Source organism: Cinclus cinclus, chromosome 2, assembly GCF_963662255.1.
Source record: "Cinclus cinclus chromosome 2, bCinCin1.1, whole genome shotgun sequence".
Taxonomy (NCBI): Eukaryota; Metazoa; Chordata; class Aves; order Passeriformes; family Cinclidae; genus Cinclus; species Cinclus cinclus.
Genome location: NC_085047.1, coordinates 7,946,347 through 7,960,440, shown reverse-complemented (window position 1 = coordinate 7,960,440; position 14,094 = coordinate 7,946,347). Strand labels below are relative to the sequence as shown.

General features: G+C 34.8%; 1 protein-coding gene across 1 annotated transcript in view; it reads right to left on the bottom strand.

Annotated features, from left to right (window-relative positions):
* The window catches only part of GBE1 (1,4-alpha-glucan branching enzyme 1), a 134,768-nt gene that overhangs the window by 90,709 nt on the left and 29,965 nt on the right, over nucleotides 1–14,094 (bottom strand). Inside the window, exons 2-3 of the mRNA XM_062511525.1 lie at nucleotides 10,837–11,006; nucleotides 3,157–3,269 (exon numbers count right to left, since the gene is read on the bottom strand). Coding sequence (XP_062367509.1) covers nucleotides 3,157–3,269; nucleotides 10,837–11,006 — 283 coding nt within the window. The remainder of the gene's footprint in view (nucleotides 1–3,156; nucleotides 3,270–10,836; nucleotides 11,007–14,094) is intronic.

Sequence of the window (14,094 nt, the reverse complement as noted above, 5' to 3'; positions counted from 1 at the left end):
TTTATGAATGAATAATGTTGGCTTTGGGTTTAAATCTGTGCTCACTTGTGACATCTGTCAGAAACTTAAAAGCCAGCACTAGCCTACCACAACAGCAACAATACTTGTCCACTGAACTCACTCTAAGCTCCCGATTGATCCATGGGAGAAAGAAGATACCCTTTTCAAGCAAGTAACCTTATTTTGAAGGTGGATATCAAAAATCACAAGGGAGTCACTCAACTATCATAAGCACCCATCTCTTGACATAGAAAAGTGTCAGAAGATTTACAGAAGCTTTCCTAATTACTCATTTTCTGGAATGTTTACATTTACTTATGAGAAGACTGCCTGAAGAGCTACAGTAGACAGCCTGCTTCTGTAGAAAACAGGCAAACGCTTGACCTCTGTGCCTCATTTATTTTAACACGAAAATATTTTGTGACCTGATCTAAATTAGTGTCACCGACTACACTCCATCCATTTCCCATTCTGGCTTAGATATTACTTATTTAAAAGAAATGACCTTGTTACCATTTCAGAACTTGGCATTCACCCATGTGGAACTGAAGATCAAAGCAGAGTAGACAGAAGCTAAAGATAAGGACCTTCTGGAGGAGACATTTCTTCCCCTAACAGATTAATCACCACAATAATGTCTGAAGTTGACTATATTAATTTAAGTATTTAAGAATCATACTGGTAAAAGAAACTTTCAAAGCTGTGATTCCCTTAGGTTTTTTTAGTAAAGAAAAATGGGAAATACTTTCATTACTAGAAAGAAGTCTGTTGCCTAGTCTAGTGCAGACACCAGTGCCTGTGTATTTCAACATTAGCTCTGCAATCTGCATAGCGATTTCTATCTGCAAACAATCAATATTCCCATCTTATACATGAACAAAGAACAGCAAAAGTGTGCTCTAACACACAAAATACAGACATGTATGAGTAATCATAAATGTTTGAACCACGTAGCTCAAGGCAAATGTACAGAAAAGCAGAAGCCTTCTGCACCCATTAGTAGAATGGGAGAGGATAAGATCAGCTGTAGCATGAGATTAAGGTACATGCCTACCATGTGAATACTCCAGAAGCTTTTGTGATAAACCATCTTTGAACACCTTAACTGGAGACTTTTTTGGTTTTTTGTCTTAGTCACATCATCTGACTACATCACAAATACACACTGTGAAGTGTTGGATCCAGTCCTGAAGGCATCGCAGAACAAAAAGAAAGTGTCGCAAAAGATTATTAGCAAAGCTACAGATGAGGCTGGGAGTAGCTCCATATGGATGGAGCCATCAATTATGACTACACACACTCATGAATCAAGTTTCTAAATAGTTGGTCCTTTTCTTTAAGGAATATACTCCAAATAAAATTAGTTTTACATGCAGATAGGCAGTCCTGCTTCAAAAGCCTGTTGGATCACAAAGTTTATTGAGTGTCAGTGACAGACACATAACTTTGTCTAAAACTGACCATGGAAAGCACAACTAAAGTGACAGGGCAGAAAAAGCCTAAAACAATAAAAAAAAAAGAAAAACTCACTCACATCCTACTCTGCCAGCAGGTATCTTCTGGCTTTTCAGAAAACTCAGAGCAACTACAGAAGTACAACAATTCATCTTGGAAGTACATCATATCAAGTACAATCAGCAGCACTTCCGCATACTAAACAAATTATGCATAATGCAATCCTTACTTTACAGAGTTCATATTTCAAAGAAAATGCTGAACAGGAAGAAAATACTATCAGGACCTGTACTTCAAAATAAGGAGATATGACCAGTGATTATCAGAGAAAAAAATCATTTTACGTTGCTCCAAAGGCATTTAAGAATCTATACTTTTTTTGCTACTATGCTAATAATTATCAACACTCATCATCATACACACCTCTTATCTTTATAAAGAGCATAGAATATTCTACAGTAGATGAGTCAAGAGTTTTGTAGATGAAATACAGAAGGCAAATTTAGCAACAATCAAAAAATCTAACCTACTTGCATCTCAAAACCATGGAAAATATTAAATAGCCATTCTGCACTCTCATATCTTGCAGCATAATCAAGGCATTTCTGAGTTGCAGACAACAGTTTTCTCTCCTGCTCTCAAAAAATAAAAACAGCTTTCCCATCCTTGAATGATAATTCCTAAATTTCAATTTATCCGTATTTATTACCAGGATGATTTCACAAGCCATAACAAAAAGTACAGAGATAAGCACAAACACTGAGTAAGCATTTCCAGAGCATTTTTACACATATCTTTGTTTTACAGATTTCTTGTTTCCCTAAATTGATTTTCAGCAGAAAAATGAGGATTTTTTTTTCCAGTATTTTACTTTTGCTGATGGGATCTCTGAAAATGTAGAAGCATTATAAAAATTTACAAGTTTCTTAATTTTTCTAGTCTATAGGTAATTTCACTACATTTCTTTCCTTTACTACCTATTACTGCCCTCTATTAGCACCCATTATGTCTCAAACTCAAGCTCTGAATGCAATAAAGCACACTCCTGATTTAAATCAATTTCACCTAGAAATCATCAACTCTGCTCTTAGTTGTCATTAGCTGTATTTGCACTAAGTATACAACTGTGGCATTTGACAGCTCAAAGAAAATTTCCAGCAATTTCTGCAAAAAAAGCATTTTGAGCTCAAGGATGCTCATGAAATATAACTGTGGTCAGTTTCAGTTACTTAAGCCTTCCACTCAAGATTCTGAAATCCTAAAGATTAAGTAGAAGTTATTTATAAATCTGCATACACCATTAAAGCAACAAAAAAGTCATCTGAAAAACCATGATTAAAAGTATTGTAAAAATTACCAAAGTATTGAGATTTTAACAGGATCTTAACATGTAGTTTCATCAAATACAGAAAGATTTTACCTATGCATTTCATAAATCTTCTTTTTCAGATTATCAATTTGTAAACTGTTTTCCTCTTGTAACATGGTGCAATACCCTACAACTACCTTTCAGCCACATATGCCTGTTCCCAAAATCTCTCTTTGTGATGCTTAATGTTTCACTCATTTAGGTCACTTTGCACAACTAGATAAACTGATTCTGCTTCTTAGAAAAATTAGAGGATGATAGTTACCTAAAAGAAAACCAAATGGACAGTAAATGAGTAAGAAGGGTTACAAGAGTTAGTCTAGAACCAACACCTTTAGCTTTGATCCATGGGGCACAGGAGAATGGCCATCTTCAGGTGGAATGAGCAACTCCCACTTGCCATATTCCAACTTCTTATATGGATGAGAAAATGGATTCCAGCCATCTGCAATATAAGAAATAATACTAAGTGTTCAGCCTCAAATGCATCCAGTTACAATTCAATGGGGTAACTCTAGAGTTCCATCTTTCTCAGAATAAACTTCTGTGAGAGCAGACACAAATACTTTTATACCTGATACAGCACACACATTCAAAAGGGGTAAAATAAAATGCCAGAGTTTTAAGTCTTCAGGAAGATTCCTTCGCAATTAAAATAAATTAACTGAAGCAAACTTAAATCCCATAATTCAAGATTCTTGGTCCTCTTCAGATTTACTGAGCACTGGAGATGTGCAGGGATGCTCATTATGGCCTGTCCAACTGAATAGACACCTAGCAAGGGAGTCTGGAGTGTTTTTAAGCACATTCAAGGTTAACTCCTATGAATGGAATGAAGATACCACTTCTGAACTGACACACCATGGAGCATCAATGGAGTAATTTCTAGGCTAGGAGGAAGTAACAAGGTAAGTTTGAAAATTACTTCTTTATTTTTTTCCTTGAAACATCTATTTCACATAGTTCAAGGCAACAGATTCAAGTTAAATAAGAACCAGTCAACACAGAAAACTGAATTACAAGACGTTAGAGCAGCACATATTTATATTCCTTCATCATTATCTATTTGCATGCGCAAATGTAGTAATAGTAAAATAAAAAACACAAAAAAAACCCAAACCAAAACTTATACATCATTGAAAGAAGAATAAACAGCCTTCAGTTTAAGAATATTGTATAACTATGAGACTTGTATAAGACAACATCACTGTTAAATATGTCAAGGTTAAAAGCATTTCAATAAAAAACTGGACAGTTAAATTGAAGCTGGATCATCACTTTTGCCACCATGGAAATCACAGCAAGGGAGATAAAGAAATAAAAGTTCTATTCATCAGCACATATATTTTCATAAACGTCAGTAACCACAAATATCTGCTGCGCAACAAAAGGATGATCTTCCCTAGCAGTGTATGGATGTGTTGAACTTCAGAGAAAGACCAGACTGCTTTCAAAGTTGCTGGTTGCATTTGCACAGCTGTCTAAACCCAAGAACTCCCAATCTTTAGTTAAAGAACACTGGAAAACACAAATTAAACAAGGCCACACAATGTGAAAAAAATAACTATGCCAGACAAATATTCTGGTGCCTACTCATTTTACAGTGGAGAGTAAAACAAAAATGTAATTAATTCAGTATTCTATTTAGTTTATAGTTTTTATCATGTTTTAAGTATTTGGATAGTGAAGCAAAATTACACATATTAGCAGAGGGAGAGTACTTACTAACTACTGCTTAACAGCAGAAGAACTTACATATTAGTAAGATTTAGATGGTTCTTCTCTCTTGGCTTTACACTTAAATTTCAATAAAGAAAAACAATTAAACAAACACTACTAATATCTACTAGGACCAGCATCAAACAAATAATGCCTTGACAATTAAGCAATACTCCTTAATAAAATGTCTAACTACAAACTATAGATAGCATCATTACATTAAAATATAATTTTGCTTTTTTTTTTTAAATTTCAGGGCATGGTAAAAAGATGTCGAATACAGTACTTTAAAAAAAGTTGGGAATTTTTTTAATTATAAGCAGCTAGACAGCCTCAAATAAACATTCCAGGCAAAAACAAGAAAACCTAAGGAAGATGAAAAATATAAAAAAGATGTTAAGAAGTTTCAAGAAATTTGCTTTGAAAACTGGTTAGGATTTATGATAGTCAAAAACCCATTTTGGGGGACTTACTATAAATTCTTTCCATCTGCTTCTCTCCCCTGATATCCCACCATCCCCATGGCTTCTCATGAAACTCTTTCCAATGGGGCTACACCTCAAGGTACAATACACAAACTGAACCACACATGTCAGGTGATGAATACTGAGCAAAATTAAAAGTTACAGCAAAGAAGTCTTAGGCCCAGTTTTTATAAAACTCACCCAGGATTACCTGCACAGTTAATCATGTTCACTAAAACCATTACATTCTTACAATATTAAAGAAGATTCTCATGACCTCTACCTAAAACCACATCTTTTCCCTACTTTAGAGAGGGAACGGTTACAATTCTCTACCTATTTAAATATTTCTGCTCTCCATAGACAGATTTGATAATTTTGCCAAAGTTGCCTGAACTCTCCCGTTCACCTGCCAGCAATGCCAGATGCTCCTGTTAATCCCTCCTGTTTCCAGCCACAGTCCGTGACTGCAAGTCTGTGGCTCATGATTTAAAAATAAATGCAAAGCAATACCCATCTGCCCCAGATGGTCCTACTCAAACCCACTGTTTACTAATTACGCCTGGAGAGCAGCTCACTTAGAAAGATTATAACAGAAAACATTGCTTTGTATTAATGCCAAAGGCATAAAGAACATAGAACACCCTGAAAACTGAAGATTCCCTTCAAAGAGAGAGTAGTTCATGCTTCTTTCAGTTTTACTGCTTGTTTTTCTGACTTGTCAGCAAAACTTAGCCAAAAATGCCTGAGGGAAGAAAATAAATAAACTCAACTAACCAACAAGTGATTAGTAGACTATTATTAAGACGAAAAACAAAAAGTCAAAAGAACTGTCTTAGTTTGAGAATGGAGACTTCAAAGATTCTGCCAACAACACAAAGAGGAAATGGCTGAAAAGATTACCAGCAGAAGTTCAAATAATCAGCTCAAATGGGTATTGGGGAAAAAGGATATCATCACAGAGTACCCATAAGCCATACACAAAGGCAAAAGCTTCTGTGCAAAAGTTAAAGCTGCAGCTATGGCTAAATCCAACACAGAAGACATCTTTGATAGCCTGGTACTTTGCTTTGTCTCATCCCTCTGATTGGATCTTCCAAACCCAGCCAATTACTTAAACATTACATCCTACCTCAGCAACAGGAGGCACAAGGGAAACTCTTGCTCAAAACTACACACTTAGCATGCCAAAGAATCATGAACTGAGCTTTAATATAGAACAGAATTCAAAGCTATAAAGGTTTGGGTTCTACTATTTCTGACAAAACCTCAATTTAAATGCACATTTCCAGCTAAGTGACAATTTGTCTGGTTTCTTGCTCAGTCTCCTGATTTTGTTTTCACATTGCCAAGGATACAGCCATACACCTCTGAGGCTCATGCATGAACTTGGAAGTTTCACCCAAGAAATTAACATTTCTCACAGAGGAAAAGAGTTGTTCTCGCATATTAACCAAACAATTGACTTTGTCCAATATAAGAACTGTAGCTGTTTTTTCCAAAACTGAAAAATCTTTATAAACTAAGGTTGAATTCTCAAGTGAAATCAGTTCTCTTATAGCAATTGTATTTCCATATACTTTCTGATCAGCTAGATGCCTAAAATGAATAGATTCCAGCAAACACATGCATCCTAGAATAAAGTCTATCAGACAAGTAGCAGTTCAGATATGGCAAAGAGCATCAAAATCCCAGTATCCCAACATGATACCTGTATTCTACTTGATTAGAATATGAAATCAGAACAGAACTGGAGAGATTCTCCAAGGACACTATTCTGTTCTACACAGTGGCCAATTAGGTCTTCCTCTCCCTAGTTAATAATTTTTAAAGCAGATTACCTTAATGATCCTGCTCTTGAGCTGTTGGAAATTGGAAACAGCTCAAACACTGACATAAAAACAAGTGTCACTACTTCTCAGACAGGATGTTTCCCTGCATATTAGTGCCACTTTATATTACACTCTACTGCTTTCAATCATCTGTACCCAGAGAAATATAACACTGACTTTATTCATCAAACAGGTATTCTCCTATAAAAATCTTGGAAGGAAGCAGTAAGAAATTCAGTATATCATGCCAGTACCTAGAACACATTTCAGTAAAAATCTGACACGCAAATTTTTAGTCAGCTGTCAAATACCCAAATTATGAAGTACACTGCCTTAAGGTACTCTTTCCACTCTGAAGGGATCCTGTCAGAGTTTAACTAAAGAAAAATATCCTCCCAGAACCAGCTATCCTACCCTCCCTCCACCCTCCAACCACAGCAGAAGACTTCCACACCTGTGTAAGAAAAAGGAAGCAGAAACCAAACCATACCAACATTCCAGATGGACCAACATTTTAGATCAACGTTAGCTGAGAAGGAGGGACGAGAAGATAAATAGAACAAAAGAAACCACAAATATAACAAATCACTATAGCAAAAACTGACTTCCAAATTAATATATGCATACTTAATATATGCATACCTACTCTCAAGCATTTTAAAACCAGTAACTTTCTCTTTAAAATTAAAGAACTGTTTACAGATAACTCACTCAGCCTCTGCATGACCAAACACAAATGTGAGTGTTCCAATTCTCAAATAAATTCCATGGGTTACTCTCAATCCTCACAGTTCAGTGACTTACTTTGAAACAGTCAGTTGTAAAGAAACAATAAATTGCCAGTAGTCACTGGGCTCCTCAGCAATAGAGCACGCAAATGAAATATTCAGTATTATCACTGAGAGCTTTTGAAGGAACTATAATGTTGATAGTGCCTCTACTATTGGAAATTCAGCTGACTAATTGCCTCATACACTTGATTTACTGAGATGCTGAAAGTACTAATTGACAAATCTTAATGTTTTTGCATGTTCCTTTAATACTTCTTAGAGCAAAGCATCGTACTAGTACACCAACAGATACAATACTTTTTATCTTCAATTATGGAACTTTAAAGAGACAAAAATAGCTCTGAAAGCATTGGAATTTTACTGAATTCTTGTTTTTATTCTCCAATCTTACTTACAGATTTGTGTGCTATTACTAGTTTCTACCTTTTTTCCCCCAAAATGCACAGTGATAGCTCCAATTTACAGAAATTCTTAATAACTCATTCATTAAAAGTTTCTTAGAATAAGGTATTAAAAAACACCATAATTTGGGTCAAAATACCTCAAAAGCAAAGCTTTTATTGTTTGTTTTTACGGCATAAAAGTCATTCCCAAAAAACCTTGCATGTACAGAATTAAGACTTAACACTTACATAATTACAAAAGTACATTATTCATGTTTATCTTAATAATAATTCATAATAAATATATTATCAAATATCAGCTTAATTATAAAATTTGAAAAAAATATTGGCCTCTGTACACAACCTGTACTTGCCAGTCTAACTTCCACTACTTTTTGATCCTTATAAAACTTAAGATGAAATAACAGAGACTAATACTTTGTGTCTATACATCAAACATTAAGATATTCTCTACCAAGGAACCATTGGTACTCATCTCAAAAAAAAAAAAAAAAAGCATGAATTGACAGTTTTTATATTATATACCACCATATTTCAGTTTAAAACCTAAAGAGCTTCTGTCATCTAAATTCAATGCTTATTTCTTTGTCTAAGATTTCCAGTTTCTCCTGATGTGGTTACACTGTGGTTCTTTTTATAAAACTGTTAGATTAAAAAAAAATTCTTATTAAAAGCAATCTCAATATCCAATTTAAATACAATATCATCATAAATTTAGTCTAAGACTTTAACCTGCTTGAAAATTTAAAAAAGTTAAAGGGATCCAGTTTTAATTAAACATATCTGTAGCTATCTGACTCTAGATCTTAGGGTTTTGCAATCCAATTGCTCCTGAGAATATTATTCAAGATCATATTAATTGAATGACAATCTTCCATTCCTCTAGTCTTTCCAAGTACACTATTGTCCCCTTTGGAAATGAGTGCTTTACTATGACTGACTGATACATAGAAAAAAACCAGTTTTTCTACATTATAATGGATTTTTTTTTTCTTATTGCCATATTTCATTAGTGTCTAGATACAACTACTCTAAGATATTAGTTCTAAATTTCTGTTTCACATGATATATTACAGAAGATACTTTAAATGAAGTAGGGTGTAGAAAACTATTTCAGTGTTTAGCTACCCTATTCTAATATACATATGCTTCCCCCTTCCCAACCTGAGAAGCCAGTTTGCAAGTTATAGCCTCCTTTCAAAATATTAAAAACCTTATTAAAATTGTGGTTATGATATTATCATCTCTTAAAATACGTATTTAAAACAAATGTACTCTAGCTGTGTTAAGAAATTTAACCCATCCCATGAAAACCTTGAGCAATGGGTGGGGTTGCTGCAAGTAGAGGAGGGACAAGGGGAATTTTCTGAGGGACAAGGAAGAGAAATTCCTGCATGTTTATACATAAAAAATGACGTATGAAAATAACCTGATCTAGCTGCCTTGCAGTGTATATTGATACCTGAAATCATTATTATCTAGCATTAGGTGAACAATACACGACTCATTATTCAGTGTTGAATTAGAAGACATATCCAATTTCAATATTAAAATTCAAGAACTACACTAACCTATTTATCAATGTCTATTCCAATAAAATGACAAGCAGTGCTTCAAGAAAAGCTCCTTTATCATTCACTATGTTAATCATATCAAACAGGATCATGTCTGAAAACAGTGCTGCTTTAACTTTTCTGTTCAACTTCTGCATCGAAAACAAGATTTTTGTTTTTAAATCAAAACCTTCCTGAAATAAAGAGACTTTCCTTCCAATAGTTTCCTCAGACAGGAGTAAGGAATGGCCAACATTTAGGTTTGTGTTTAAGGAGTAGTTAACTTCTTCAAAGGACTTTTTTTTTTTTTTCATATTGCTTCTTTGCAATATAAATACATTGAACACTCCCTAGATCAGTATTTAACTGATAACTGAAACACAGTTAAATTAACAAAATAATTTCACAGGTAAAGTCCCTGTTCAGTAAGAACCAGCAATGCAAGACCTAGTACTTTGGCAGACCTAATTGAAGAGACAGTAGAGGTGAAAAGGAAAAACAATAAAAAACTCTCCAAAACTCTAAACCAAAAGGAGAGCAAGGAACTGTACTGCAGGATTGGAGAGCAACGATGAATGTCACTTTCATCTAAAAATTTTAGAGCACAATTTGAGTGTAGCTAACATTCAAATAAGAAACAAATTTATATTTTTGTTTCAAATTCAAGGGGAATAGTATTCCTGGTTCTCAGAGCAAGCAATGCAATTCCTCCATGTAATACTGCCACCTTCCAATTCTGCTAACATTTCCCTTCTTCTGTGCTCACAAAAACAGAGTAGCTACTCTTTCAGGAATATTTAGTTTGATTTAAGGCTACCATTTTCCAGCAGAACTTTTGTCTAAACTCTCAGGATGGGTGAGAATTCTTAAGGGCCTTGGTCCTCAGACAACACGGTTGCTTGATCAGTAAACGAAGATGAACCAAATTATTTCACTGTTATTTTTGCTTCTCTGCACATAGTGTTATAAAAGTCTAGCTATAAAGCTTTAAAAAGAACTTCAGGAAGTTTAGATACAGCCTCAAGTTGCAGTGTGATCCAGTGTGACATGAGTCATTGTCTTTGGGGTATTAAATGCACAACACTGACCATGCAACAGAAACACATCTTCATAACCTACTGCAAAACAGAGGAAAATATTATTCATTTAAGCCTGACATATATTTTTGACTATCAGAATTCCATCGTTGTGACAAAATTTTCTTTTAAAAAAGAATATTGATGTAAAACATTGTCCTAAGAATACTTACTGAAGTCACCTGCAAGAAACACTGCTTCTGCTCCTGGTGCCCACTCCTTGCAGTATATTCCACCATCTGCAAGTTGGTTAACTCCAAAGGTTTTGTAACTTTTCGTAAATTTATCAAGGCCGCCTTCACTTTCCTCAATGTTCTTCAAGTGGTTATAAAACAGAGAATACCTTGCAATGAAAACAGAGAAGAATTTTTAGAAAGATTAGCAAGTGTCTTTCTTACGTTAATAAGTGTAAAGACCTAAAAAATAATTAAATGAAACACAGCAACACAAGATTCACTGCTCTCTACTGGAATAGAACAAAAAATCAAATACAAACCATACAATTTTTTCACGGCTGTTACACAGTCTAATACTGCAATCTTCGTGTTTGTCAGTGCTTTCTCTACTTCACAGGAACAATTTGCACTTTCAGTCTAAAACTACAGCTCCTGATTGGCAGCCAAGAAACCCCAGTATTACTACACAACAGGAGAACTTCACACTCTGAACAGCCTAGCACTTTTCCTTCCATCTTATTAATATCAGACACAAGCCTCCTAGGGAGAGCTGGATAGGCCTGCCACATCTCTCACAGCCAGTTTTAATAGACAGACAATCTCAGGCTATTGAAAAGTTTGCAGTTCAGCATGTCAGCATGGACAAACCCATCTGGTCCTTGCAGAAAGGGGCTCATTAGGCAACCTCTTTACAGAGACAATCAGCAAGACTTTGCAGTCAGTCCCTGACACTGCAACAATTTGGGAAAATAAAATAAAAATTACACCTTCATAAAAGTAATTATTTGGACCATGCCCTACTTACACCAGTAGGAACTGAAATGCCCTAAAACTCTAACATAAAACTTCACCTGTAACAGCTTAGTTTTTTGACATATTCTGCTATGTTTTTCTCCAAGTAGGTTTTTGGAATTGATGGCAATGTCAGGGGTACAATATAAACGAGAGAGTCAACTTTGACCCCTAAATTATGAGCTTTTTGTGCAAAAGCACAGATAAAAACTGTAGTTGAGCCCTTAATTAATGCTACCTGTACAGGTTTTTGTTGTTTTTTTCTCAGTAAGACACTATGGAGGTAAATTAGAAATGTGTGTCTTTTCTCAAATGTTAGAGTCTTCTGAAGTGTATGAAAACCAGTAAGAACCCCAGCAAAACCAAACTTGTCTGCCTTATTACACTTCCTACATTTTGCAACAGGAAATGGAACAGCACATTGTTGCTTAAGGAAAAAGAAGCAGCAGCCTATTTGCAGGATTTAGAACGCTGATATGTTGCAAAGGTTTTATATTTTTTGGCCCTTAATTAGTTCAAAGTAGAAGATTAAAATGTCTAATTATTAGTTAAGGTAAATAGCATTACATGGATTAATTTAGAGTGCTATGACTACTTTTAAGGTTAATCTCCCAGTGAGTTTTTATTATTTTATTTTTAAGACTGATGATCATCTTTAAAGGGAGAAAGATTTGAAAATGCCTCCAGGATACACTGTAGCAATACACTCATAACTTTTTTTGCCCATCCACCTGTGTTATTCCTTTAAAATTTGCTCATGGGTATAATCCTCAGAAGTGCATTACTAACTACTAGTGCTCTGATAATCAATTTCATTTATGTCCTTGAGGAAAAATATTTTGTCAGATTTCCAACTATAAATGTATTATACACATATACAAACTCAGTTGACTGACTTACATTTTAAACAACTGCAATCACAAAGATTTATATAAAGCTTAAATACAGAAACACAGAGCAAGTCACAAATAGCCTTAGAATTTTAACATTTATCATCTGGTAAATTCAAATTATTTTTGAAGGGTTCTCCTCGGGGGGAAAAAAATAAAACAACCACTATAGCTTTGAAATTTAAGTAATTCTTTAAAATATTGTAGGATACAAGAAATGTAGTTACATGCATATGTATATACATACAGATGTATGTTTTGTGTGTGCGCATATGTATATTTAATTGGTTAAGGGAAAAACATATAAAAATAATAATATTTGGAGTGTAATCTGCATATCCCTATTTCTCCGCCATGCATAAGCTGTTTCAGAATTGCTGCCTGTCATATGTATTGCTTCCACCTTCTTCCATTCTGGCTGTTTTACCATAGGTAGCTGCTGTAACTTCAGAGCTCTAACTAAAGGAATGAGCTTGACACAGATAAAACAGAAGAGGGGGTTCTGAAATACGTTATCTAACCAAAATTACTCTTTTCCTTCCCACTCTTGCCACAAATACATGGTCACAGCTTTAAGAACATGACTATTTGGATGTGGCATTTCCCATATTGAGCAGAAAGTAAAAGGAGTGGTGAGCTTCGTTTTTAAACAGAAGTCAGTCACAAACCCTTGAAAGCTGCAGAAGAAGGAAATGAATCCTTTATTGCCAGAGAAGACCAGCAGGCCATAAAGAAGGACTGAAATCTCAGTGCAGCAAAGAAAAAGACTACGATTCACATCACCTAGAGGTGCAACACATGGCCTACTCTTCTTCAACACAATCCCTCCCTACAATACAAAAATCCACCTCAATACAAAAAAAGAGAAAAAAAGAAAAGAAAAAAATCCAATCTAACAAAACTAACTAATTCAGGATTTGAGCATGAGGTGGAAGAAGATGGACTTTCAGAAGGAGATTATGTGATTCTGTATCTCTTCAGGAAGAAACCAGTAATACAGACATCATAAACTCTTGATTCTTGTCATAAAAGCAATAAGAACACCCACTGCTTCAATTTTTGTTTTTCAGTAACTTCAGAGTTTAAGCAAACCATGACACAAAGAGACCATGGCATTTAGTATATTAAAATGATCATGAGTATTGTTAAAAAGGCTACTCTTTGCTCACTTTGCAAAGAGTGGTGAGCAAGATCGCATGCTCAATAAATTATTTTTGGGGGGGAAAGGGAGGGGAGGCTGGAAAGGGAACATATCAAGAGAATTGCTGAGCAAGGATGTACAACATTTTTACATTAATTGCTTTTTATACAGGACAGACTTTGAACCAAGCAACAAAATATCATGTACATCGAGTAAAAATGCTCCTTCTATTTGTACAGAAGCATGCTGCTTTTAATAGAATAAATTAATACAGGTATTTATTGCTGCATCACATTGCAGAAACAAAGATTTTTGGAACAACTAGTGTTCTCTGTAACTGATTAAAAATTATAATCTAGAAAGAATTTATTATTTTTAGCCACCTCCTGAGATTATCCAGTAAGGAACTGTAGTTTGCTCAAAGCTCACAAA